At 48.0% G+C, this 25,417-nt stretch overlaps 1 protein-coding gene and 1 long non-coding RNA gene across 2 annotated transcripts; one reads left to right on the top strand and one right to left on the bottom strand.

Annotated features, from left to right (window-relative positions):
- The first annotated feature begins 16,819 nt into the window (after nt 1–16,819).
- LOC125535156 (uncharacterized) lies at nt 16,820–20,563 on the top strand. Its single transcript, XR_015615554.1, has 2 exons — nt 16,820–17,518; nt 18,376–20,563. It is a non-coding gene; the product is annotated as an uncharacterized LOC125535156 (long non-coding RNA).
- On the bottom strand, nt 20,391–24,859 carry LOC125535155 (disease resistance protein RGA2). Its single transcript, XM_048698200.2, has 2 exons — nt 20,927–24,859; nt 20,391–20,846 (listed from the first exon to the last, which is right to left on the bottom strand). The coding sequence occupies exon 1, from the start codon at nt 24,399–24,401 to the stop codon at nt 21,060–21,062; it is 3,342 nt and encodes a 1,113-aa protein (XP_048554157.2). The 5' UTR covers nt 24,402–24,859; the 3' UTR covers nt 20,391–20,846; nt 20,927–21,059.
- Nucleotides 24,860–25,417: the final 558 nt, after the last annotated feature.

Raw genomic sequence — 25,417 nt, 5'->3', positions numbered from 1 at the left:
TCGGAGGTATTTAATTCCCGTCATTGTTTCTCTTGCTACCTTGTGTTCCATTCTGTTTTAGTATTGGCAAAACTGTGGATGGTGTTGGCCTGAAGCTCACTCTCAATTGCCGTCTATAGACTCTCGCACCACCATGAACATAGTACATCTGCCTGAGATTGTCAAGAGTATCGCCTTGCCGACGACCTGACCTGATATGCCCTGTTTCACTCAGGAATAAGGATGGCAATGGATAGGGTATGGGCAGGATAGAGCAATACCATACCTATACCCGTATAGTTAGTGGGTACAAAATTTTACCCGTACCCATGGATATGAAACTTTACCCATATCCATACCCAACGGGTAGAACATATAGTAGACAAGTTGTTCACAATTTTACGCTCATTGATAACACATTTGACAAAAAGAAATCAATTATCTCAACTCAATAATAAATAGTTGAGTAAATGACAAATATCAAAATTTAGAAACCATGACATGCTCTTAAGTCAATAGGAGTAGACAAGTCAAAGTAAATTAATGACTAATTGATGACAAATTAATATGAGTCCACAAACAGGCAGGGTATGGGTATACCCGTGGATACAAGACTATACCCGTACTCTACCCATGACTTAACAGATAGGATATGGGTACTACCCATGATATAAAAGTGTGCCCATACCCTACCCATGCGGATAAGGTACACGCGGGAACGCGTACCTGTGGGTAAAATTGCCATCCTTAACTAGAAACATTTAAGTTTCCTGTGTTGGTTATGGGCTAATAACAACCTACTCGCTCGTGACACTTTGTAGTAAATGTCAGAATATAATCCATAGAATTTCAAGAATTTTCTGTGCTGGGCCTCAAAACTGGAGTCCATCTTTTCCTTCAATTTGCACTAAACATGATCTTGGCGTTGGCGTCCGAAATTCAACAGTAATCTGGGCTCATATTTTGAAACGAACGATTGCCCCGATGCCAAGGAACCCCCAAACCGACTGGATTCATATGTATGCTCATAAGCGCCCCCTCCACTTTTGAATGGTTTGGCCATCCCCAATCAGTTATAACAACACTTGCCCCCCTAATACAAAATTTCTGGCTCCGCCACTGAATAAAGAAAATAGCCCCCCCTCCCTCTCCCGGTCACTCCTACGAGCGACGCGGAGGGGAAACCCTAGCCGCTGGCCGTAGGCCCCTTCCTCATCCCCACCTCCTCCCTAGCTGTCGTCGGCTCACGCTGACGTGTGAAGTTCGGTCAGCCTCAGGGGTGGCGGGGCCTTTCTTCCCCTGCTCGGCGGCGGGGCCTTTCTTACGCGGGTCGGGTAAGCGAGCGGTGGCGTGGCACTGGCAGAGGCGCGTCAGTGGGTTGCGAGGTCGGTGCTTGGCGGCGGCGTGTTGGGCTCTGTACTGTCCCGCGCGGGTGCACCACTGTCGTGGAGCGCATCGCCCCCCTTTGGCGGGTGGCTGATGCGGATGCGGGGAGCGCCGCTCCTGGCGGATCTGCGGCCAGCGTGGCTGGCTCCCGGGGCTTTCCCATTTGCCCTTGGAGCGGATCTGACGATGATGGCTCCTCTCGTATGCTTCTTCCTTCCTCGTCGGTCGGCACTGCCGGCGTCGCTGTTGGCCAGATCTGCCGGTTGGTGGGGCTAGAGGGTCTGGTAGGGCGGGATTGCGGGAAACCCTTGTCTGGTCACTGCGGCCACGATGTTGGCGAAGCTCCGGTGGCGTTCCCCTTCTTGAAGGTGGATTCACGATCCCTCCCTCGGCCTCCCCTCTCAGTCCCGGGCGAAAGCCCAAAATCTCTGGATTGAGTGGTGACGGCGCTCCGACGTTGTTTTTCTTCTTGAAGACACCACCTTGGGACAGCGGGGTGTGTTGGAAATATGCCCTAGAGGCAATAATAAATTGATTATTATTATATTTCCTTGTTCATGATAATCATTTATTATCCATGCTAGAATTGTATTGATAGGAAACTCAGATACATGTGTGGATACATAGACAACACCATGTCCCTAGTAAGCCTCTAGTTGACTAGCTCGTTGATCAATAGATGGTCACGGTTTCCTGACCATGGACATTGGATGTCGTTGATAACGGGATCACATCATTAGGAGAATGATGTGATGGACAAGACCCAATCATAAGCCTAGCACAAGATCATGTAGTTCGTATGCTAAAGCTTTTCTAATGTCAAGTATCATTTCCTTAGACCATGAGATTGTGCAACTCCCGGATACCGTAGGAATACTTTGGGTGTGCCAAACGTCACAACGTAACTGGGTGACTATAAAGGTGCACTACGGGTATCTCCGAAAGTGTCTGTTGGGTTGGCGCGAATCGAGACTGGGATTTGTCACTCCGTGTGACGGAGAGATATCTCTGGGACCACTCGGTAGGACATCATCATAATGTGCACAATGTGACCAAGGAGTTGATCACGGGATGATGTGTTACGGAAGAGTAAAGAGACTTGCCGGTAACGAGATTGAACAAGGTATCGGGATACCGACGATCGAATCTCGGGCAAGTATCGTACCGATGGACAAAGGGAATTGCATACGGGATTGATTAAGTCCTTGACATCGTGGTTCATCCGATGAGATCATCATGAAGCATGTGGGAGCCAACATGGGTATCCAGATCCCACTGTTGGTTATTGATCGAAGAACGTCTCGGTCATGTCTGCATGGTTCCCGAACCCATAGGGTCTACACACTTAAGGTTCGATGACGCTAGGGTTATAAAGGAAGTTTGTATGTGGTTACCGAATGTTGTTCGGAGTCTCGGATGAGATCCCGGATGTCACGAGGAGTTCCGGAATGGTCCGGAGGTAAAGATTTATATATGGGAAGTCATGTTTTGGTCACCGGAAAAGTTTCGAGTTTTATCGGTAACGTACCGGGACCACCGGGAGGGTCCCGGGGGTCCACCAAGTGGGGCCACAAGCCCCGGAGGGCTGCATGGGCAAAGTGTGGGAGGGGACCAGCCCCAGGTGGGCTGGTGCGCCCCCCCACCAAGGCCCAAGGCGCAAGGGAAGAGGAAAGGGGGCAAACCCTATGGGCAGATGGGCCCTAAGGCCCATGCTCCCTGCGCCTCCCTCTCCTCCCCCCTTGGCCGCCTCCCTCAGATGGGATCTGGGTTGCCGCACCCCTTGGGGTGGGAACCCTAGAGGGGGCGCAGCCCCCTCCCCTTCCCCTATATATACTTGAGGCCTAGGGGCTGCCAAACACGCGATTCGATCCCTCTTTCTTGGCGCAGCCCTATCCCTCTCTTCCTCCTCATATCTTGCAGTACTTGGCGAAGCCCTGCTGGATCACCACGCTCCTCCATCACCACCACGCCGTTGTGCTGCTGCTGGATGGAGTCTTCCTCAACCTCTCCCTCTCTCCTTGCTGGATCAAGGCATGGGAGACGTCACCGGGCTGTACGTGTGTTGAACGCGGAGGTGCCGTCCGTTTGGCACTAGGATCTCCGGTGATTTGGATCACGACGAGTACGACTCCTTCAACCCCGTTCTCTTGAACGCTTCCGCATAGCGATCTACAAGGGTATGTAGATGCACTCTCCTTCCCCTCGTTGCTGGTTTCTCCATAGATAGATCTTGGTGACACGTAGGAAAATTTTGAATTTCTGCTACGTTCCCCAACAGTGGCATCATGAGCTAGGTCTATTGCGTAGATTCTATGCACGAGTAGAACACAAAGTAGTTGTGGGCGTTGATTTTGTTCAATATGCTTACCGTTACTAGTCCAATCTTGTTTCGACGGCATCGTGGGATGAAGCGGACCGGACCAACCTTACACGTATGCTTACGTGAGACCGGTTCCACCGACTGACATGCACTAGTTGCATAAGGTGGCTGGCAGGTGTCTGTCTCTCCCACTTTAGTCGGAACGGATTCGATGAAAAGGGTCCTTATGAAGGGTAAATAGCAATTGGCATATCACGTTGTGGTTTTTGCGTAGGTAAGAAACGTTCTTGCTAGAAACCCATAGCAGCCACGTAAAACATGCAAACAACAATTAGAGGACGTCTAACTTGTTTTTGCAGGGTATGCTATGTGATGTGATATGGCCAAGAAGAATGTGATGAATGATATGTGACGTATGAGATTGATCATGTTCTTGTAATAGGAATCACGACTTGCATGTCGATGAGTATGACAACCGGCAAGAGCCATAGGAGTTGTCTTTATTTATTGTATGACCTGCGTGTCATTGAACAACGCCATGTAATTACTTTACTTTATTGCTAACCGGTAGCCATAGTAGTAGAAGTAATAAGTTGGCGAGACAACTTCATGGAGACACAATGATGGAGATCATGATGATGGAGATCATGGTGTCATGCCGGTGACGATGATGATCATGGAGCCCCGAAGATGGAGATCAAAAGGAGCAATATGATATTGGCCATATCATGTCACTATTTGATTGCATGTGATGTTTATCATGTTTATACATCTTATTTGCTTAGAACGACGGTAGTAAATAAGATGATCCCTCATAATAATTTCAAGAAAGTGTTCCCCCTAACTGTGCACCGTTGCGACAGTTCGTTGTTTCGAAGCACCACGTGATGATCGGGTGTTAGATTCTTACGTTCACATACAACGGGTGTAAGCCAGATTTACACACGTGAAACACTTAGGTTGACTTGACGAGCCTAGCATGTACAGACATGGCCTCGAAACACAAGAGACCGAAAGGTCGAGCATGAGTCGTATGGTAGATACGATCAACATGAAGATGTTCACCGATGTTGACTAGTCCGTCTCACGTGATGACCGGACACGGCCTAGTTGACTCGGATCATGTAATCACTTAGATGACTAGAGGGATGTCTATTTGAGTGGGAGTTCATAAGATGAACTTAATTATCCTGAACATAGTCAAAAGGTCTTCGCAAATTATATCGTAGCTCGCGCTTCAGTTCTACTGTTTAGATATGTTCCTAGAGAAAATTTAGTTGAAAGTTGATAGTAGCAATTATGCGGACTAGGTCCGTAAACTGAGGATTGTCCTCATTGCTTCATACAAGGCTTATGTCCTTAACGCACCGCTCAGTGTGCTGAACCTCGAACGTCGTCTGTGGATGTTGCGAACATCTGACATACACATTTTGATGACTACATGATAGTTCAGTGCGTAATGCTAAATGTTTTAGAATTGAGGCACCAAAGACGTTTTGAAACGTCGTGAAACATATGAGATGTTTTGAGGGCTGAAATTGGGATTTCAGGCTCGTACCCACGTCAAGAGGTATAAGACCTCCGACGATTTTCTTAGCCTACAAACTAAGGGAGAAAAGCTCAATTGTTGAGCTTGTGCTCAGATTGTCTGAGTACAACAATCATTTGAATCGAGTGGGAGTTGATCTTCCAAATGAGATAGTGATGTTTCTCCGAAGTCATTACCACCAAGCTGCTAGAGCTTCGTGATGAACTATAATATACCAGGGACATATATGATGATCCTTGAGATATTCGCGATGTTTGACACCACAAAAGTAGAAATCAAGAAGGAGCATCAATTGTTGATGGTTGGTGAAACCACTAGTTTCAAGAAGGGCAAGGGCAAGAAGGGATACTTCATGAAACGGCAATTCAGCTGCTGCTCTAGTGAAGAAACCCAAGGTTGAACCCAAACCCGAGACTAAGTGCTTCTGTAATAAGGGGAACAGCCACTGGAGCAGAATTACCCTAGATACTTGGTAGATGAGAAGGCTGGCAAGGTCGATAGAAGTATATTGGATATACATTGTGTTGATGTGTACTTTACTAGTACTCCTAGTAGCACCAGGGTATTAGATACCGGTTCAGTTGCTAAGTGTTAGTAACTCTAAATAAAAGCCACTGAATAAACGGAGACTAGCTAAAAGGTGAGATGACGATATGTGTTGGAAGTATTTCCAAGGTTGATCAAATATCGTACGCTCCCTCTACCATCAAGATTGGTGTTTGCGTTGAGCATAGACATGATTGGATTATGTCTATCGCAATACGGTTGTTCATTTAAGGAGAATAATGGTTACTCTGTTTATTTGAATAATACCTTCAATGGTCTTGCACCTAAAATGAATGGTTTATTGAATCTCGATCGTAGTGATACACATGTTCATGCCAAAAGATATAAGATAGTAATGATAGTACCACCTACTTGTGGCACTGCCACTTAAGTCATATCGGTATAAAACGCATGAAGAAGCTCCATGTTGATGGATCTTTGGGCTCACTCGTTTTGAAAAGTTTGAGACATGCGAACCATGTCTATTGGTGTATATGCATGAAGAAACTCCATGCAAATGGACCGTTTGGACTCACTTGATTTTGAATCACTCGAGACATGCAAATCATACCACATGGGCAAGATGACTGAAAGCCTCGTTTTCAGTAAAATGGAACTTGAAAGCAACTTGTTGGAAGTAATACATTTTGATGTGTGCAGTCCAATGAGTGATGAGGCGTGTAGTGGATATCGTTATGTTCTTACTTCACAGATGATTTGAGTAGATGTTGAGTATATTTACTTGATGAATCACGTGTCTGAATTATTGAAAGGTTCAAGTAATTACAGGGTGAATTTGAAAGATCGTCGTGACAAGAGGATAAAATATCTATGATATGATCATAGAGATGAATATCTGAATTACGAGTTTGGCACAGAATTAAGACATTGTGGAAATTGTTTCACAACTAATACAGTCTGGAACACCATAGTGTGATGGTGTGTCCGAACATCATAACTGCACCCTATTGGATATGATGCATACCATGATGTCTCTTATCGAATTACCACGATAGTTTATGGGTTAGGAATTAGAGACAACCACATTCACTTTAAATAGGGCACCACATAATTCCGATGAGATGACACCATATGAACTATGGTTTAGAGAAACCTAAGCTGTCATTTCTTAAAAGTTTGGGGCTGCAACGCTTATGTGAAAAAGTTTCAGGCTGATAAGCTAGAACCCAAAGCGGATAAATGCATCTTCATAGGACACCCAAAACAGTTGGGTATACATCCTGTCTCAGATCCGAAAGCAATAAGGGATTGTTTCTAGAATCGGGTCCTTTCTCGAGGAAAAGTTTCTCTCGAAAGAATTGAGTGGGAGGATGGTGGAGACTTGATGAGGTTATTGAACCGTCTCTTCAACTAGTCTGTGGCAGGGCACATGGAGTTGTTCCTATGGCACCTACACCAATTGAAGTGGAAGCTTATGATAGTGATCATGAAACTTCAGATCAAGTCACTACCAAACCTCGTGGGATGACAAGGATGCGTGCTACTTCAGAGTGGTACGTAATCCTATCTTGGAAGTCATGTTGCTAGACAAAAATTAAGCTACGAGCTATGGAGAAGCGGTGGTGGGCCTGGATTCCGACGAATGGCTCGAGGCCATATAATCCGAGAGAGGATCCATATATGAAAACAAAGTAGACTTTGGAAGAACTACTTGATGGTCGTAAGGCTGTTAGGTACATATGGATTTTAAAAGGAAGACGGACAATGATGGTAAGTATCACCATTAAGAAAGCTCAACTTATCGTTAAGATGTTTTCCGACAAGTTCAAGGAGTTGACTACGATGAGACTTTCTCACCTGTAGCGATGCTAAGAGTCTGTTGGAATTATATTAGCAATTACTGCATTATTTATGAAATCTTGCAGATAGGATGTCAAAACATTGTTTCCTCGACGATTTTTTGAGGAAAGGTTGTATGTGATACAATCGGAAGGTTTTGTCAATCCTAAAGAAGCTAACAAGTGTGCAAAGCTCCATCTATCCTTCTAGGGACTGGAGTAAGCATCTCGGAGTTGGAATGTATGCTTTGATGAGATGATCAAAGATTTTGGTGTATACAAAGTTTATGAGAAACTTGTATTTCCAAAGAAGTGAGTGGGAGCACTATAGAATCTCTGATGAGTATATGTTGTTGACATATTGTTGATCAGAATGACGTAGAATTTCTGGAAAGCATATAGGGTTATTTGGAAAGTGTTTTTCAATGGAAAGCCTGGATTAAACTACTTGAACATTGAGCATCAGGATCTATAAGGATAGATCAAAACGCTTAATGGTACTTTCAAATGAAAACATACCTTGACATGATCTTGAAGGTGTTCAAGATGGATCAGTCAAAGAAGGAGTTCTTGCCTGAGTTGTAAGGTATGAAGTTAAGACTTAAAGATCGACCACGGAATTGTGCCTTGCCTGAGTTGTAAGGTATGAAGTTAAGACTTCAATAGAGAGAAAGGACGAAGGTCGTCCCCTATGCTTTTGTCATAGGCTCTCTACAGTATGCTATGCTGTGTGCCGCACCTGAAGTGTGACTTGCCATGAGTCAGTCAAGGGGTACAAGAGTGATCCAAGAATCGATCATAGGACAACGGTCAAAGTTATCCTTAGTAACTAGTGGACTAAGGAATTTTTCTCGATTATGGAGGTGGTAAAAGAGTTCGTTGTAAAGGGTTACGCCGATGCAAACTTTGACACTAATCCAGATTATTCTGAGTAGTAAACTGGATTCGTATAGTAGAACAGTTATTTGGAATAGCTCCAAATGTAGCGTAGTAGTTGCATCTACAAGATGACATAGAAATTTGCGAAGTACATACGAATCTGAATGTTTCAGATCCGTTGACTATAACATCTCTCACAAGCATAACATGATCAAACCCAGAACTCATCGAGTGTTAATCACATGGTAATGTGAACTAGATTATTGACTCTAGTAAACTCTTTGGTTATTAGTCACATGGGGATGTGACCTTGAGTGTTAGTCACATAGCGATGTGAACTAGATTATTGACTCTAGTGCAAGTGGGAGACTGTTGGAAATATGCCCTAGAGGCAATAATAAATTGATTATTATTATATTTCCTTGTTCATGATAATCGTTTATTATCCATGCTAGAATTGTATTGATAGGAAACTCAGATACATGTGTGGATACATAGACAACACCATGTCCCTAGTAAGCCTCTAGTTGACTAGCTCGTTGATCAATAGATGGTCACAGTTTCCTGACCATGGATATTGGATGTCGTTGATAACGGGATCACATCATTAGGAGAATGATGTGATGGACAAGACCCAATCATAAGCCTAGCACAAGATCATGTAGTTCGTATGCTAAAGCTTTTCTAATGTCAAGTATCATTTCCTTAGACCATGAGATTGTGCAACTCCCGGATACCGTAGGAATACTTTGGGTGTGCCAAACGTCACAACATAACTGGGTGACTATAAAGGTGCACTATGGGTATCTCCGAAAGTGTCTGTTGGGTTGGCGCGAATCGAGACTGGGATTTGTCACTCCGTGTGACGGAGAGGTATCTCTGGGCCCACTCGGTAGGACATCATCATAATGTGCACAATGTGACCAAGGAGTTGATCACGGGATGATGTGTTATGGAACGAGTAAAGAGACTTGCCGGTAACGAGATTGAACAAGGTATCGGGATACCGACGATCGAATCTCGGGCAAGTATCGTACCGATGGACAAAGGGAATTGCATAGGGGATTGATTAAGTCCTTGACATCGTGGTTCATCCGATGAGATCATCGTGGAGCATGTGGGAGCCAACATGGGTATCCAGATCCCACTGTTGGTTATTGATCGGAGAACGTCTCGGTCATGTCTGTATGGTTCCCGAACCCGTAGGGTCTACACACTTAAGGTTCGATGACGCTAGGGTTATAAAGGAAGTTTGTATGTGGTTACCGAATGTTGTTAGGAGTCCCAGATGAGATCCCGGACGTCACGAGGAGTTCCGGAATGGTCCGGAGGTAAAGATTTATATATGGGAAGTCCTGTTTTGGTCATCGGAAAAGTTTCGGGTTTTATCGGTAACGTACCGGGACCACCGGGAGGGTCCCGGGGGTCCACCAAGTGGGGCCACAAGCCCCGGAGGGCTGCATGGGCCAAGTGTGGGAGGGGACCAGCCCCAGGTGGGCTGGTGCGCCCCCCCACCAAGGCCCAAGGCGCAAGGGAAGAGGAAAGGGGGCAAACCCTAAGGGCAGATGGGTCCTAAGGCCCATGCTCCCTGCGCCTCCCTCTCCTCCCCCCTTGGCCGCCTCCCTCAGATGGGATCTGGGCTGCCGCACCCCTTGGGGTGGGAACCCTAGAGGGGGCGCAGCCCCCTCCCCTTCCCCTATATATACTTGAGGCCTAGGGGCTGCCAAACACGCGATTCGATCCCTCTTTCTTGGCGCAGCCCTATCCCTCTCTTCCTCCTCATATCTCGCAGTACTTGGCGAAGCCCTGCTGGATCACCACGCTCCTCCATCACCACCACGCCGTTGTGCTGCTGCTGGATGGAGTCTTCCTCAACCTCTCCCTCTCTCCTTGCTGGATCAAGGCATGGGAGGCGTCACCGGGCTGTACGTGTGTTGAACGCGGAGGTGCCGTCCGTTCGGCACTAGGATCTCCGGTGATTTGGATCACGATGAGTACGACTCCTTCAACCCCGTTCTCTTGAACGCTTCCGCATAGCGATCTACAAGGGTATGTAGATGCACTCTCCTTCCCCTCGTTGCTGGTTTCTCCATAGATAGATCTTGGTGACACGTAGGAAAATTTTGAATTTCTGCTACGTTCCCCAACAGGGTGGTGGTCAACGCTTCGGCGTGGGAGGTGGTCTGCTGGATATCTTAAGTGGTGTTCATGTTCGGCTGCTTGAGGTTGAAGTTGGGCCTGTGAGCGGCTTTGGCGACGTTGGGGTGTGCCGCTGCGTGGGTGGTTGTGCTTGTCGTCCTCTCCTTGGCAACCAGTTGGTCCTGGTCATGCGAGCTCAGGGGTGAGCAACTCTGCCTGTCGACGGTGTAGTGTCCTCCAAGCCAAGACTAGAGGCAGGGGCCTCTTCGAAGGTAGAAAAGGATGGCGGACCAGCAATGGCTCGCCTCAATGGAGATAACTGAGCGTCACAATCCTCCTGCAGCAGGCTACTACCTCGGCTTAGTCACGTCGTGTGCTCTGAGAGCCTCGATGATCAAGCTTACGTTTGGTGCATCCGATGCTTGTTAGTGGCTCTTTTGGTGCATCCATTTATGGTTTTTTTTGGACCCTGATAAATTCCGAACATTCGGATTTTAAGCATTTTCATCCTGAATGTTTTTTCATGGCAACTTTGTCCTAGTTCGTTCTTTTGTCAGAAAATTGCCATGTTTGCCAACCTCGCGTGAACTAATATTGCCATGAAAAACGTTCGGGTTGCCATGTTTAAAATCCGAACATTCAGGATTTGTCATTTTCATTTTTTAATCTTTTGTTGTTCTGGCATGTTGGTGCGGTGGTTGGTTTATAATATATAGAGCGGAGGAAAACCTTTTCGTCAATACAGAAGATAGCCAACAATCCCAATGCTCATCTGAAAAAAAAATCATTCCAATAGTAGTACGCATACGAGGCGCTGGAACAGTTTCCTCTCTCAAGTCTTTTTTAAGAATACGCCAAAGGCGTACCATATTTTTATAGAAGGCAGAAGACAATTACAAGAAACTACTTCTCGCTGCGAACAACAAGTGTAGCACGAACTCCACACCCGAGCTTATCCGAAGACAAGCAAACACAAACGCTACAACCACAACACAAAGGAACTTGCCCTAAACAGAACAACTAAGCCGCGTCTCGACCAACACCGGTCACCTCAAAGAGCAACAGCTTCAACCGGACTTCCCTTGCCAACGCACCAACCACCCTTGAATGCCTAAAATAAGATGGCGAGTGGGTGGTGGGACTCAGTCGATCCTGAAAAAAACCACCGTCTTGGACTCACCGGCGCTGGCGTACATTGCGCCAAAGTAGCTCCACTCGGACCAGCGGTAGGCACCGAAGAACCACAACACAGAACCTCGAGGCCAAGTCTCCACACACGATGCTCCCATCAGAGGAACGACACTAAGACACCACCATCGTCGGTCCGAGAACGAACTAGGCTTTCACCCGGAGACAGCAACACAAGCTAGGAGGAAGAGATGCCGGCACACCTTAGCGACGCCTCCAAGGAGGGGACCGACACCCGTAGGCGCCGTCGCCGCCAACACCGTCCAAAGACGGGCAAGATTTTCATCTATGTCGCACATCTCCAACCCTCCCCACCGGAAAGAGGCACACGGATCTGTGATGGGTCACTCCGCCGCCGCTGCAGCACCTCAGCCATCGTGACCAGACGTTGCAGCACACCGATCCAGCACGACCGAGGGCAAGCAACCCGACCTCCATCTCCCGCTTGACCAAGAAAAGATCGCAACTTTGGTCCATCTCCCGCTCGGCCAAGAGAAGATCGCAGCTTTGGTCCATCTCCATGGCAGCACGCCAAGGGCAGCCTTGTGACGCCCTCGATTCAATCGTACACTAATCATACACGCAAATGTGTACGATCAAGATCAAGGACTCACGGGAAGATATCACAACACAACTCTAGACACAAATTAAAATAATACAAGCTTTATATTACAAGCCAGGGGCCTCGAGGGCTCGAATACACAAGAGTTAGCGGAAACAACAATATCTGAGTACAGACATAAGTTAGACAAGTTTGCCTTAAGAAGGCTAGCACAAAAGCAACAACGGTCGAAAAGGCAAGGCCTCCTGCCTGGGAGCCTCCTAACTACTCCTGGTCATCGTCGGTCTCCACATAGTAGTAAGCATTGGCGGTGGCATCTGGCTCCTGGGTTCTGACATCTGGTTGCATCAACTGGAAAGAAGAAGAAAGGGGGAAAAGGGGGAGCAAAGCAACCGTGAGTACTCATCCAAAGTCCTCGCAAGCAAGGATCTACACTAAATATGCAACATTATCAAAGGAAGGCTGTATATGTGGACTGGGCTGCAGAAATGCCAGAATAGAGAGAAGGCCTAGTCCTATCGAAGACTAGCATCTTCTGGAAACCACCATCTTGCAGCAACAGGAGGGAGTAGAGTAGCATAAAGTAAAGTAGTAGTAATGTTATCAACCTCGGCCATAGATCCTCTCTCGACTCCCTGCGAGAAAGCAATCCCAGAGCCATACTATCCAGTTATCATCACAATCCATTCCTCATATCCAAGCCTCATCTCAAGTCTCCAGTTCTAGTTGTATCGATCGGGATACAACTCCAAGTGTCCGTTACCGTAGGACAGGCTATCGATAGATGTTTTCTTCCCTGCAGGGGTGCACCAACTTACCCACCACGCTCGATTAACTCCGGCCGTACACACTTTGCTGGGTCATGCCCGGCCTCGGCCAAACAATACGCCGCAACCCGACCTAGGCTTAATAGAGAGGTCAAGCACGCCGGACTAAACCTATGCCCCCAGGGGTCATGGGCCATCTCCCCGGGAACTCCTGCACGTTGCGAGGGCGGCCGGTGAGCAGACCTAGCTACCTCCCTAAAAAGGCAGTAGCTTACCAGTCCAACCCGGCGCGCGCCGCTCAGTCGCTGACGTCTATTAAGCTTCGGCTGATGTATACGACGCATAACGCCCATACTATGCCCACGTGATGGTTAGTGCTATCAGGCCAGAGGCCCCTCGGATCAAATATCCAAATCGTAGTGGATTAGGAACGCGCGGTAACAAGCAAAGACTCATGAAAGATGTGACCCCGTTGCCCCGTCTCGAGGACTCGCGGCAAGGGCTAGGAATGCCCGGCCACGCCTCGTAATTATCTCGCGGGCACCCTCCAGGTCAACCCGTCTCCACATCACTCGCAATCAAGCTCGCGCGGGTACCCCTCAGGGTCGACCCGTCTTTCCAAGTAACAAGGGTAAAGTCCAAGTATCCGTGTGTCCAAACATCAAGGGGAAAACCCGAGGAATCACCCCGGTGAATTCCACTCGATGTAATCATCAAGGTGAACGTAAGAGGAACCACCCTCGAGGTTCACACTTGAGGGGTTGCACGACAGAGTCGTATCATAAGTGGTTAAGGAGGAAATCACCCTCGATGACCACGACCGAATAGCTACTCTACAGAGATCTCATCAGGAGTGATGTGTGAGGTTCCACCCTTGGCACTCGATGGTAACTCTGCAGAGTCGAGCAACAAAGGGGTGTGATGTGACGTGAGGTGTCGGGGCCTAGTCTTCGATCTCGTTGATCGGGTCTTCTGATAATCCAGCGGGGCAGTCGGGTCAAGTGGGGGGTCACTGATGGGTCTCTAACCAACCTATACTAAGCAGTTTAGGATAAGCAGGTAGGTAACAATAGCAGGTTACAATAAACAGGCTATGCAGCAGAATAGGAGCAAACAATTACAGTAGCAAAATCTAGTGCAAGCATGAGAGAATGGAATGGGCGATATCGGGATGATCAAAGGGGGGGCTTGCCTGGTTGCTCTGGCAAGGAGGGGTCGTCGTCGACGTAGTCGATCACTGGGGCGGCATCGGTCTCGGGGTCTACCGGAGAGAAGAGGGGGAAGAAACAGTAAATATAAAGCAAACATAGCATCACAAAGCATAACATGGCAATATGTTGTGCCGGTTGTGACCTAACGTATGGCTACACGATATAGGTGAAGGGGGAATTGAACCGGGAATGTTTTCCCGGTTCCGGACCTGTATCAAACAGATGACCGGAGGGGGAATTTTCCATGTTCAGCATGCTAGGGGCATGTGACAGATGAACGGACCGCGTATTCGGATTCGTTGGATTTTTCTGAGCAACTTTCATATAGAAAACATTTTCATCCGAGCTACGGTTTATTTTCTATGAATTCTCAAAGATTAAAGCATTTTCAAAAATTATTTAAATTAACAAAAAAGGAATTATGACGTCAGCAGAGTGTCATCATGACATCAGCAGGTCAACAGACCCGCTGACTAGTCAAACTGACCATTCGGTCCCACATGTCATAGAGAGAGGGCTAACAGTGGGTTATTTTAAATGAACAGGGGTTAATTTGCAGTTGGGCCCCACAGGTCAGTGACTAATTAGTCTAACAAGTTAATTTTATTTATAAAAACGTTTAGTTAGCCTAATTAACAGACGGGGCCCACTTGTCATGTACAGTAACTGCGTTGACCAGAGTCAACGTGGTCAACTGGGACGCTGGGGCCCCCTGGCAGCCTCACTGGTGTGGCCCCCAAAGGGCCACGTCGGCGCCAGGTCAGCACGGCGGCCGGAGCAACGCCGGCGACCACAGGAGACGCGCGGCGACACGCGGGATTCGCCCACAGGCCACCAAAACGAAAGCGGGCGGTCGCGTTCGAACGCGGAGACGAAGCCGCGTCGTGTGGTGTGGTCGGTTGGACGCGGAGATGGCCAGAGCAACGCCGGCGACGACGGGTGGCGACGGAGCTCTCGGGTGCGAATCAGGCACGCGGCTGCGGTGGGCATTTGCGCGCGCATTCGGGCTCATTCGAGCGAGTGCGAAGCGCGGCGTCGATCTAACCCAACGACGCGGGATACGGCAGTCGAAAACGGCAGCTACGGCGAGCTCAGGCGGCGGACAGAACATAGCGCGGCGGCAAGCTAACTACGGCGATGTACACGGCGCGAGAAGAGGGATGTAGGGAGGGAGGAGCTCACCGAGTGGCTCACACGATGGCCCGTGGTGGTTTAGGAGCTGCAGAGACGTCGCCGGAGCCGAGGATGAGCGGCGGCAACCGAAGATGTGGACGAAGGCGAACGGAGGCAGCGGGGCTCCACGTCTCCACCTAGTGGCACCAGGAGAGGTTGCCGACGGCGGCGAGGCCCGTGGACAAGGCCAGCAGGCACGGGGCCGCCAGTGGCCGCGGCAACGACGGAGGACGGCGGCGAGGGCGCTCGGGCCGCGGATCTGGAGGAGAGGAGGGGCGGAGCGAGCGATGGAGAGGGAGGAAAAGGATGAGGACGCCAGAGGGAGCGGGGAAGAAAAAATCTCGGGGGCGGCCGCGGTGGAGGCCTTATTCTCATCGTCCTCGACGACGAGGTGGTGCAGCGGGGCGCGGCACTGTCGCGGCGCGGTCGGAGGAGCAGTGGAGGGGAAGGCGACCCGGTGGGGGGGGTGTGGGCCACATGGCCTATTGGGATGCCATGTGGGCTGAGGCCCATGGGGGGGCGCGGTGGCCAGCTGGGCCAGTCGGCCTAGTTGAGGGGGGGCCTTTTCCTTTTCTTTTTTTTAAGCTTTTGCTTTTGCTTTTAACAACTTTCTATTATAGCTATTTTAGGCCATTTAGACATTTTGTAAAAATATCGGTTCACCACCAATATTATCAGAAGAATTCTTTTCACATGATGAATATTTTGAATTTCACACAGAATTTGAATTTGAATTTAACTGAAATTTGAAAGAACATGAGACAATAATAATCAGGCACATGTTTAGCAAAAAGATTAACTTAACCCGAGGGGTTACTGTAGCATCATTACACTGGGGCGTTACAAGCCTGCACAACACGCAGCCACCAGCCACACCAATCCAGGCAGGCGGGCACGCAGCAGATGGCCCAAGGACCTGGAACGGCCAGATTCGGATCGCACGCCATCTCAACTCCGGCGCCAATCGAGGGCGCTCAACGCCGCTGCTACACCCGACCGCTGCCGAAGCAGCATCTCCTGGCCGGGCTCGCAGCGCCGCGACCACCTCGAGTACCCTCGCCGGCGCCGCCTTGACCGAGCCGCGCACCCGCCTCCAGGACCCTTCCCGACGCCGCTCGAAGCCCGAACCCGTGCGCCAAGGCCTCCGCTGCTACTTCCTTGCCAAGCTCCGCCCCTCCATTGCGCCCCCCGCCATGCGCCGCCACACCAGAAGAAACCTCCCGCGCCGCCTGCTTGGCGTCCCACCCCCGCGCGAGGGGAGCCCGCCGGGGCGCGCCAACCCCGCCCGTCGCCTTCGGCGGCCGGGCGTCGCCGCCACAGCCGCCGTCGGCGGCGGCAGCGGCTGGGGGAGCACGAGGAGGCTTGCGGGGCTAGGGATTTGGCCTCCGGAGGCGCCCGCGCGAGCGGCCCGGGAGGAAGGGGAAAGTGTCCTGTCTATGTTTTGCTTTCCTCTCTCAAGTCAGCCAGCTTGGAAGAAATCAAATACTGGCGGGGCGTCGGCCACATCAGCAGCGGTGAGGAAGAGACAGAGAGATAAACCCAGCAGGGAGGAGCAGAAGCAGGGTCTTCCCCCCGCGAACGAACCACCTTTCCGATCCCCTCCTCTTCTCCCCTCTCCCAGAGAAAGCGTCGCTCGTCGCCATGGCGGAGTACGCTCCTCCTCCCGAGGACCACGCACCCCCTCTACTCTACGGCCCGCTCGCTCTCTGCCCGGAGGCCTCGTCGCCTGCCTGGGTCCCCACCAAGCAGGGTGCGCGCCGTCCTCCGGTGGGCGATGGAGCCGATCCCATCCGATCCGGGGGATTCCTCCCCACCTGGAACTGGAACTGGAACCGAAGGGCGCCATCGACGACGGGGCCTGCCCGCTCGATCCCCTCTCCGACGCCTCCGACTCCGACTCCGACTCCGACTCCAGCGGCGGCGGCGACGACGAGGAGAGCGACCACCCTCCAAAGCAGGGGAAGGCCGTCTCTTCTTCCCCGGTTCGACAGCTTAGACAAGGCAACGACCTGCTACACAGGTATATATATATATATAGTACGTATATCCTTCCTTTGATCTGATTCCACACGCACTCGTCAATAGTCGAGTCATTTTTTCTTCGTGCAGTGCTGTGTGTTCCATCCGATTCCCTACGCACTCATCGTGATCGTGTCGTGTGCTTTGTTTTGTTTCATGTACGCCTGCACTGCTCAAAATTGTTTTTGAGTGTCACTGCTCAACTTTTGGGTAGTACAAGTATACGAGGGACCGCAGATCGGTCATTTTCTCTGCCTTTTCTCCTTTTTCCCGTAAAACAGGGGTCCTTCTCTCTTTCTGAACGTGCCTTTTCTGTTTGCGCTTTGGAGGTTGTGCGTCTGTGTGGTGTTTTCCTGTGTCCCCAACACAAGCAAGGAAGGGAGCAAGCTACAGTAGATTGGTACACCCACACATGAATCACAGCCCATCCGAGTTCAAGTCCATGCTCGGACGCGCGGTGCTCGTGGAGTTTCTTCTATAAAAAAATATCAACGAGGGTTAGCCTTTGGGTTGGTCTCTTTTTTTTCACAATCTTCTCAACTATTGAAATGCCTGTTTCCTAGCGTGGAACTGCATTACACCTGTCCAACTGCATTTAGATAGATAGATATATGGTTTTGGTAACCGAGTTTTTTTGCTGACAATCTTATCTTGTGCACACCCGCTATTTTTGTTTCAACTGGGTCGGAGGTTTTGACTCCTGCTATTATGGCACACACATATAATATCACTTGGATCCCATGTCACTTCGAACATCTGTACAAAGACGTATTTGAGGATTTTTTCTGATAGAAAAATAGCCTGCCTGAACTCACCACTCCATTGAAAAACGTATTGATTCGGCCCATCTGAACCCAGGCTGCTTTGGAAGGAAAGGAACAAACACATGTTCAGTAGCGAAAGGAGAATGGCACAAGACGTTATCTTTGCCATCCTGAAGAAGGGAGGCTGTGAGGAGCCATTAAGTACTATAGATAACGTCATGTGCCATAATTTGTAGTAGTTCACAGTGAATATTCCTGTAGGTTGTTCCTTTCTTTGCCATCCTAAAGAAGGGAGTCAAAGATAATGAATGTCCTGCGCCATAATTTTGTAGTTCACACTAAATATTCCTGTAGGTTGTTCCTTTCGTTGCCATCCTGTATGTAGGTTGTTCAATACCGAAAGGAGAATGGCGCAGAGCATTATGTTTGCCATCCTCAAGAAAAAAGAATGAGTAGCGAATCAATGTTAGTTCAAGCCTTTCAGTAGGCAATAATACTTTCATTCTCAACAGCAGTCATATACTAATTAAAGAAAAAAGAAAGGACACATATACATCACCCTGTTGCATTTTAAAACATTGCATCAGTGTCAGGTTATCCAAGCCACATGGCATTAGTGTAGCAATTGTCCAAATTGAGCCTTTTCAAACTTAAAGGCATAGTTGTACCTGCTTTAAGCCAGGTACATTATGAAAATGTATATATATTTCAAACTGGAAACCTACAGTTTTGTTTTTGTTCCATGTTTAGTTGTAGCTAAGGAAATATATGCGCGCTTTGCTGCGCCGCGGGGGATATTCTGTTCCATGTTCGGTCATTGTTTTCTTGCTACCTTGTGTTCCGTTCTGTTTTAATATTGGCAAAACTGTGGATGGTGTTGGCCTGAAGCTCACTCTCGATGGCCGTCTATAGACCCTCGCACCACCATGAACACATTACATAGCTCCATCGGTCTGAGATTGTCAAGAGTATCGCCTTGCTGACAAACCTGACCTGGTCTGCCCTGTTTCACTCACCAGGAACATTCAAGTTTCCTGTGGTGGTTATTGGCTAATACAGTAACAAGCTGCTTGCTCGTGACAGTCTTAGTAAATGTCAGAATATAATCCATAAAACTTCAAGTATTTTCTGTGCTAGGCCTGAACGATACTCCACCTTTTCCTTCGATGCACCCGCTAGCTAGCATGCACACACGCACACATGGTCAAGCCACTAACGAACGAACGGCTTGATCCACTAATCACTCTGTGTCTCTGTTAGCTAGCTACACACGCACACAGTAGCTTTAGCACTTATGCATATTTATCTATCCTCACAGGCTCACAGCTAGCCAGCTACGTTTACTTATTGCTAGCTAAACCAAGCCATCGACTTACATGCATGCATGATAATAATTCAAAGACATGAACAAATTCTCACGTACGTGTGCATTGCATGCATGACTCATCTAATGCATGGCATGACTAAATATATAGTGGAGTAATGCAACAAGATTAACCTGACAAGCGTCGTGCTTAGGACCCAACCATATACAGTAGTAGAGGAAATGCATGCACCTGCACATAGGTGCCTGCCGGGCTCTTTACAGGGTGCTCAGCTCTGTCTTGCGGCCACGCTTCGCCGCATTCCTTGCCAACTTTCAGTACAACTTGTACAACAGTGAATATATTATCCCTTTAAACTTCACATTTAGGCCGAGCTGATAGATGCTTCAAACTTGCGCCCTACAACAGTGAGTATATTATCCCTTTGAACGTAGTTTACCATCAGACATTTCTATATTCCCGCAAAAAAAAATAAACAATATATTTCTAGTAACACTGTTGACGTGGTTTTTGCAAAAGGACTGCAGATTAAAGATGGTAGCCACAACACTGAAGTGGCTTTTGGACTGAGCTGCATGTTCATTTTCTTCCAAACTTTGCCATCTCTTCGTGGTTTTCTTAATCATTACGTGCTGCTGAATTAACACCTCTGTTAAAACGCAAATCAGACAAGGACATACTTGACTGGAATGGACATTTGATATGAGCTGCAAAAGAACCATTGGTTTGACAGGGCCCAGGATTTCATCAAGGCACGCACAATCCAAGGTGCTCAACTCCAACAGATCCCTTAAAACTGCATCTCCTACATTCCTCCCTTTCAATTTATCTTCTCTGCATACATATTCAACTCCAATTTACATAACAAGAATTCAAACTTATATGTTACAATGCCATAACTTCGAATTTTTCAATATACAACATCCAAATGCACAACATAAATCGAAATACTTCATCCTGATAGGAGGGCATCTTTGCATTGCGATGATTTTCCTCCATAATGTCCTTCCAATAGTTGGCGCCGGTTTGATTATTTCCCATGACCGCATCAAGTGTCACATTCTCCCATGCCATCACCGATGCCTCATCCTCACACATCGTGTAATTGGCCGGTCTTCGCCCCTTATCAAACGGAGTGCCAAGCAACTCCACGACATCTTCTACTTAAGAATTTGGCATCGAGCAGTTGATCTCGTCTATGCACACACAATCACTCATCATGCTCATGAAATAATTGGCACTAGCAATGAACGGAACAATCAATTAGTGACAATTCAACAGCATTTAGCGTTAAAATAAGAAAAAAGGAGATAAACTCACATTGCGGGCATTTGGTCGAATACCTCAGAGGCGTCTCCCATGCCGTGCTTGCTGACATCAATAACGGGCGGAGGAGGGGCTTCGAGGGGTGGGTGGGAAGCATGGGTGTTAGAGGGCCCTCCCGCCGACTTCCTCACTGCACTCTCTTCCTTGGCTTGGACAACTCCGGGTGGCACCCAATAATATCAAGTGTTTCCAATGAGGATGGCAGATCACACACTGGTAAAGATTGGAGCTCTGGGCAGTATGATATTCTCAGCACTCTGAGAGACGAAAGGCTCCTAAATTTCAACGGAAATGATGTTGTAGTGACTTTAGGACATCTCTCGATCACCAGAACTTTTAGTGAATAAAAGAACTGCAGTGAGGATAGAGAGTGCAAAAACTGGCAGTTGCGTACGGACAACTCAGTGAGCATGGTGCTGAAACTAAGTGTTTCTGATGCTGGAAGAGATGTTACGTTAGGCAGGTCTATCATCTCCAACAAGGACAAATGAGGCAGAGCCTGGAGAAAACTACTAAAATTCTGGTCAGTAAAGTTGCAGCGACTAAGTTGCAACCTTTGTAGAGAAACAAGCAACCCTATTTCTTCAGTAGCAATGACTTGTTCAGCACCACTTATGTATAAAGCTACAAGAGCCTCTACATGCTGCTTATGGAACAACCCGTTGAAGTGGACAGAAGTTGTGCAAACATCCAGCTGGAGCTTCTCTGAACTTGAAGAAAAAGGGGCAAGCCTCATGTATGGCATGAAGCCTGTACGCTCAATGGTAACTTCACGAGTAGTTGCGGAGAAGGGAGGAATTTCGACCAATTGTGGACAATCCACTATAATTAATCTTTCAAGGCATGGAAATGAATTCTTGTCCTCTATTCTAGCCCACTCACGCAACTTTGGGAAATCATCAAATTCAAGGACACTTAGAGATGGAAATGCCACATCACCGTTGCCATAAAACTCATGTCCAATTCGGTCAACTGCACACAGCTCCTTCATGTGTAAATATCTGAGTGATCCCAAATTTCCCAATGGAGGAAGGCTGCCCAAACTCCTGCAATTGATAAGGTGCAAAGAACGCACTTGCTGCAATGACTGTAGCCAACTGGGAGCTTTGGTGCCACAATACCTTCTTATATGAAGTACCTTTATATCTTGGTGCGGCTTTAAGCCTTCAAGTACCTCTTCGTCAGCAGGAGGGGGGTTATTTCTACTAGCGGAGCTCCATTCTAAATTCAGAGAATTAAGATGCGTTTTCTTATTCAACTCAGCTTTGCAGGCTTCTTCATAGCTTGAAACATTGTCTAGACCTTTTACTTTTAGTAACCCACGGAGACCATTGATGTTTCTCAACTCTTCTGATCTATGCCCTTCCTTCTTTTCAATGTGGAACTCAAGTGATCCCTGAAGCTTAGCTAGCCGACCAATGCCCGCCAATCCTGCAGTACACTTTGTTTCAACAAGAAGGTGCCGCAAATTGACCAGCATAGTAACACTTTCAGGAAGCTTATCAAACGAACATTTCCCAGTGAAGCACAATACTTGCAGATTCAGGAGCTTGCCAATCGACTCAGGAAGCCTCTGGATGGAGCCATGGATAGATAGGTAACGGAGGTGCAATAAGTCATCAATGCATTGGGGCAACTCTTTGGAGTTAAAGCAACTGACATCAAGAACACGCAACTGTTTTGAATTCTCCAGGATACTTTTTAAATTCACAGAAAAATCCTCTTGGGAGCAGCTGGAGTTGGACGGAAGTGACGGTCGGATTAACAAGGTGCGCAGCTCTTTTAGAGTGCAGAAGCTTGTGAGACGAGGTAGACTGTTCATGGTGACAGACAGATGGCGCACTGTTGACGGGATGTCACAGTTCATGCCATCATCAACATGGAAGCAGTCCTCCGCAGCAACAGACCTTGCAAGATCATGCAGTAAGCCGTGTACCAAGTAGTACGTCTTGGTTCCAAGCTTGATTTCCTGGAAGAATGAGCGTGAAAGGAGCTGATCAAAATATTCTCTAGCTATGTCTTCCATCCTTTTGTCAGCCATGCCTTGTGGTTGAACAAAACCCTCGGCAATCCAAAGGCGGGACAAGTGTGCTGGATCAAACTTATGGTCCTTTGCAAACAAACTGCAATATGCGAAGCACCGCTTGAGGTGTACTGGTAGGTACTTATAGCTCAAGCGTAGGGCAGAGGAAACATTATTATCTTTTAATCCTGTTTCCATGATATTCATCCAGTGAATTTCGCTCCTTGTATCACCCAGCAAACCTCCCACCAGCTTGGCAGCCAAAGGTGAGCCATTGATTTTTTCAGCAATCTGTTTCCCGATCGGGTGAAGATTTGGATAGACATTCCCAAGATCACTTGGAAAAGCATGTTCCTTGAGTAGGGCCCAGCAATCATCGCTATTGAGCGGATTCACGGTGTACATCTGCGATGCTCCGAGGATGTGAGGCACGGTGTTCATGCGAGAAGTCGCCATAATTCTGCTCCCAATATCTGCTGACTGTAGAGGAGCGAGCATGTCCAGCCAGGTTTCATCCTTGCTGTTCCATACATCATGAAGAACAATCAGATACCTCTTTGATGTAAGAGATTGACGGAGCTCAGACTGAAGCATTTGAAAATCCACCATCTTGTCAGCAGAGCCATCCCAAGCTGGCTTGACCGACCTTAGGGTCTGTGCTGCGAGGTCCATCTTGTTGGAGCTACTTGAAACTGACACCCAACATTTGACATCAAAATGCTCCCCAACCGCTGCATCGTTGAACACCGTCCGAGCAAGAGTTGTCTTCCCGATTCCTCCAGCACCAACAACGGAGATAACAGCAGACTTGGCACATGGCTGGATGAGCAATTGCACGATATCATCCTTCTCCTTGTCGCGCCCAACAAATACCCTAGTCTGAAGAATTTCCCTGCCTGAATCAGGCATCCGCGGTGGCAGCGAAGTGGACGATGAGCCGCCGGCGGCCTTGTCAAGCAGATGAACAATCTTTTGAGTTTCTTGATTCACAGCTTTGATGTCCTTGATGATCTTTTTGGGTGGTTTGGACGCAACTATTCCAAAAGGGAGGCAGTTGGAAGCACACCACCTGAGAGCGGGGAGGGGCTTGGACTGACGACGGCTACGAACCCGAGACGGATTGTGGCAGTCGATGGTGTCTTGAAGGTCTTGGGCGAAGTAAAAGGCGTCCCTGGCCTGCAGAGCCAGCGCCTTATATCCGGCGGCGGCGGAGATGCCCCAGATCTGGAGCAAATAGGCCACGAGAAGCTCCAGGGTGGGGGCGGCGGCCTTCCCCCCGCACTTGCTGGCCCCAGGCGCACATCTCCGGCGGCTCCCGCCGCAGGACTGGATGTCGGAGGCCAGCCCCTCCATGGCCTGAGAGGCCGAGCGCAGCAGCCGCGGCGCCTCCGCCAGTGCCGCGGGATCCAGGCCGCCGGAGCACGCCGCTGCCTCCATGGGCTTCATTCTCGCAGCTTGCTTCCTTTCAGCGTGTGTAGGCGTGCGATTTGGTCTTTGGTGGGAGATGTGGAGCGTAGGGAGACACGGAGGCTGCGAGTTGCCATCCTATCGAACCCACCACTACCTACCGACGGCGAATATATAGGCACAATAATCCCCACTGGCCAAGCAATTCCAAGTCAATGTGGAACAGCTTTCCGCGTAATTTATTTATGCCGGGTGGATGCCGTCCCATACTTTTCCTCCTCATATAAAACACGCGGTCCCATTTTCTTTTTTTGAACGTAGCCAACCAATTTTTATTTGTGAGTGGAACCTGACCAGCAACTACTGCCATTTTTTACATTGGAACCTAACCACCTCGCCATTGCTTCCAAAATCCAATCACGCGTCCGATGCTTGGCAGCAAAATGACAAAATGACCCTTGGGCCGCTCCGAGCACTTGGCCATTTGACCAGTTTTTCTACTTGTTTTTGTTTTACCTTTTGTTTTTCTATGTCCTTTCACAGCTTTTCTGGTTTCCTTTGTTTTTTTCATTTTATTTTTCGCACATGTCAACATTTTCAATACACGTTATACATTTTTGGTATACACGTGTAATATCTTTTTTGATACATGTTGAACCTTTCATAAATACATGATGTATATCTTTTGAAATACATGTTTTTGAAAATGTTTATGAATACTTGTTAATTTCTTTAAATGCATGTTGAATTTTTTCCAATTGACAATAACCCTTTTTTTACATTGTATAGACAATTTTTTTTCTAAAATGTCATGATCATATTTTTGCAACACGTGAACATTTTCTATAGGTCATTACAATTTTTTGAATGCCATCAGAATTTATTTTAATTACATGATTTAATATATTGTACATTTTTTCAAGACCCATGGACATATTTTTAAATGTCACACATGTTTTTTTAATGCCATCAACATTTTTCCTGAATTACACAAACATTTTTTTACACAGTATCAAGATTTTTGGAAAATTTCGTCAACATTTTTAAATGTCACA

The sequence above is a fragment of the Triticum urartu genome, chromosome 2A (assembly GCF_056163025.1).
Source record: "Triticum urartu cultivar PI428250 chromosome 2A, HENAU_Tu73, whole genome shotgun sequence".
NCBI classification, from domain to species: Eukaryota; Viridiplantae; Streptophyta; class Magnoliopsida; order Poales; family Poaceae; genus Triticum; species Triticum urartu.
Note: the sequence above shows the minus strand (reverse complement) of the source record. Positions and strands in the feature narration are given on the sequence as shown.

Coding starts and splice junctions, on each gene's coding strand:
- LOC125535155 (XM_048698200.2), bottom strand. CDS start 24,401: ATGAAGCCCATGGAGGCAGCGGCGTGCTCCGGCGGCCTGGATCCCGCG.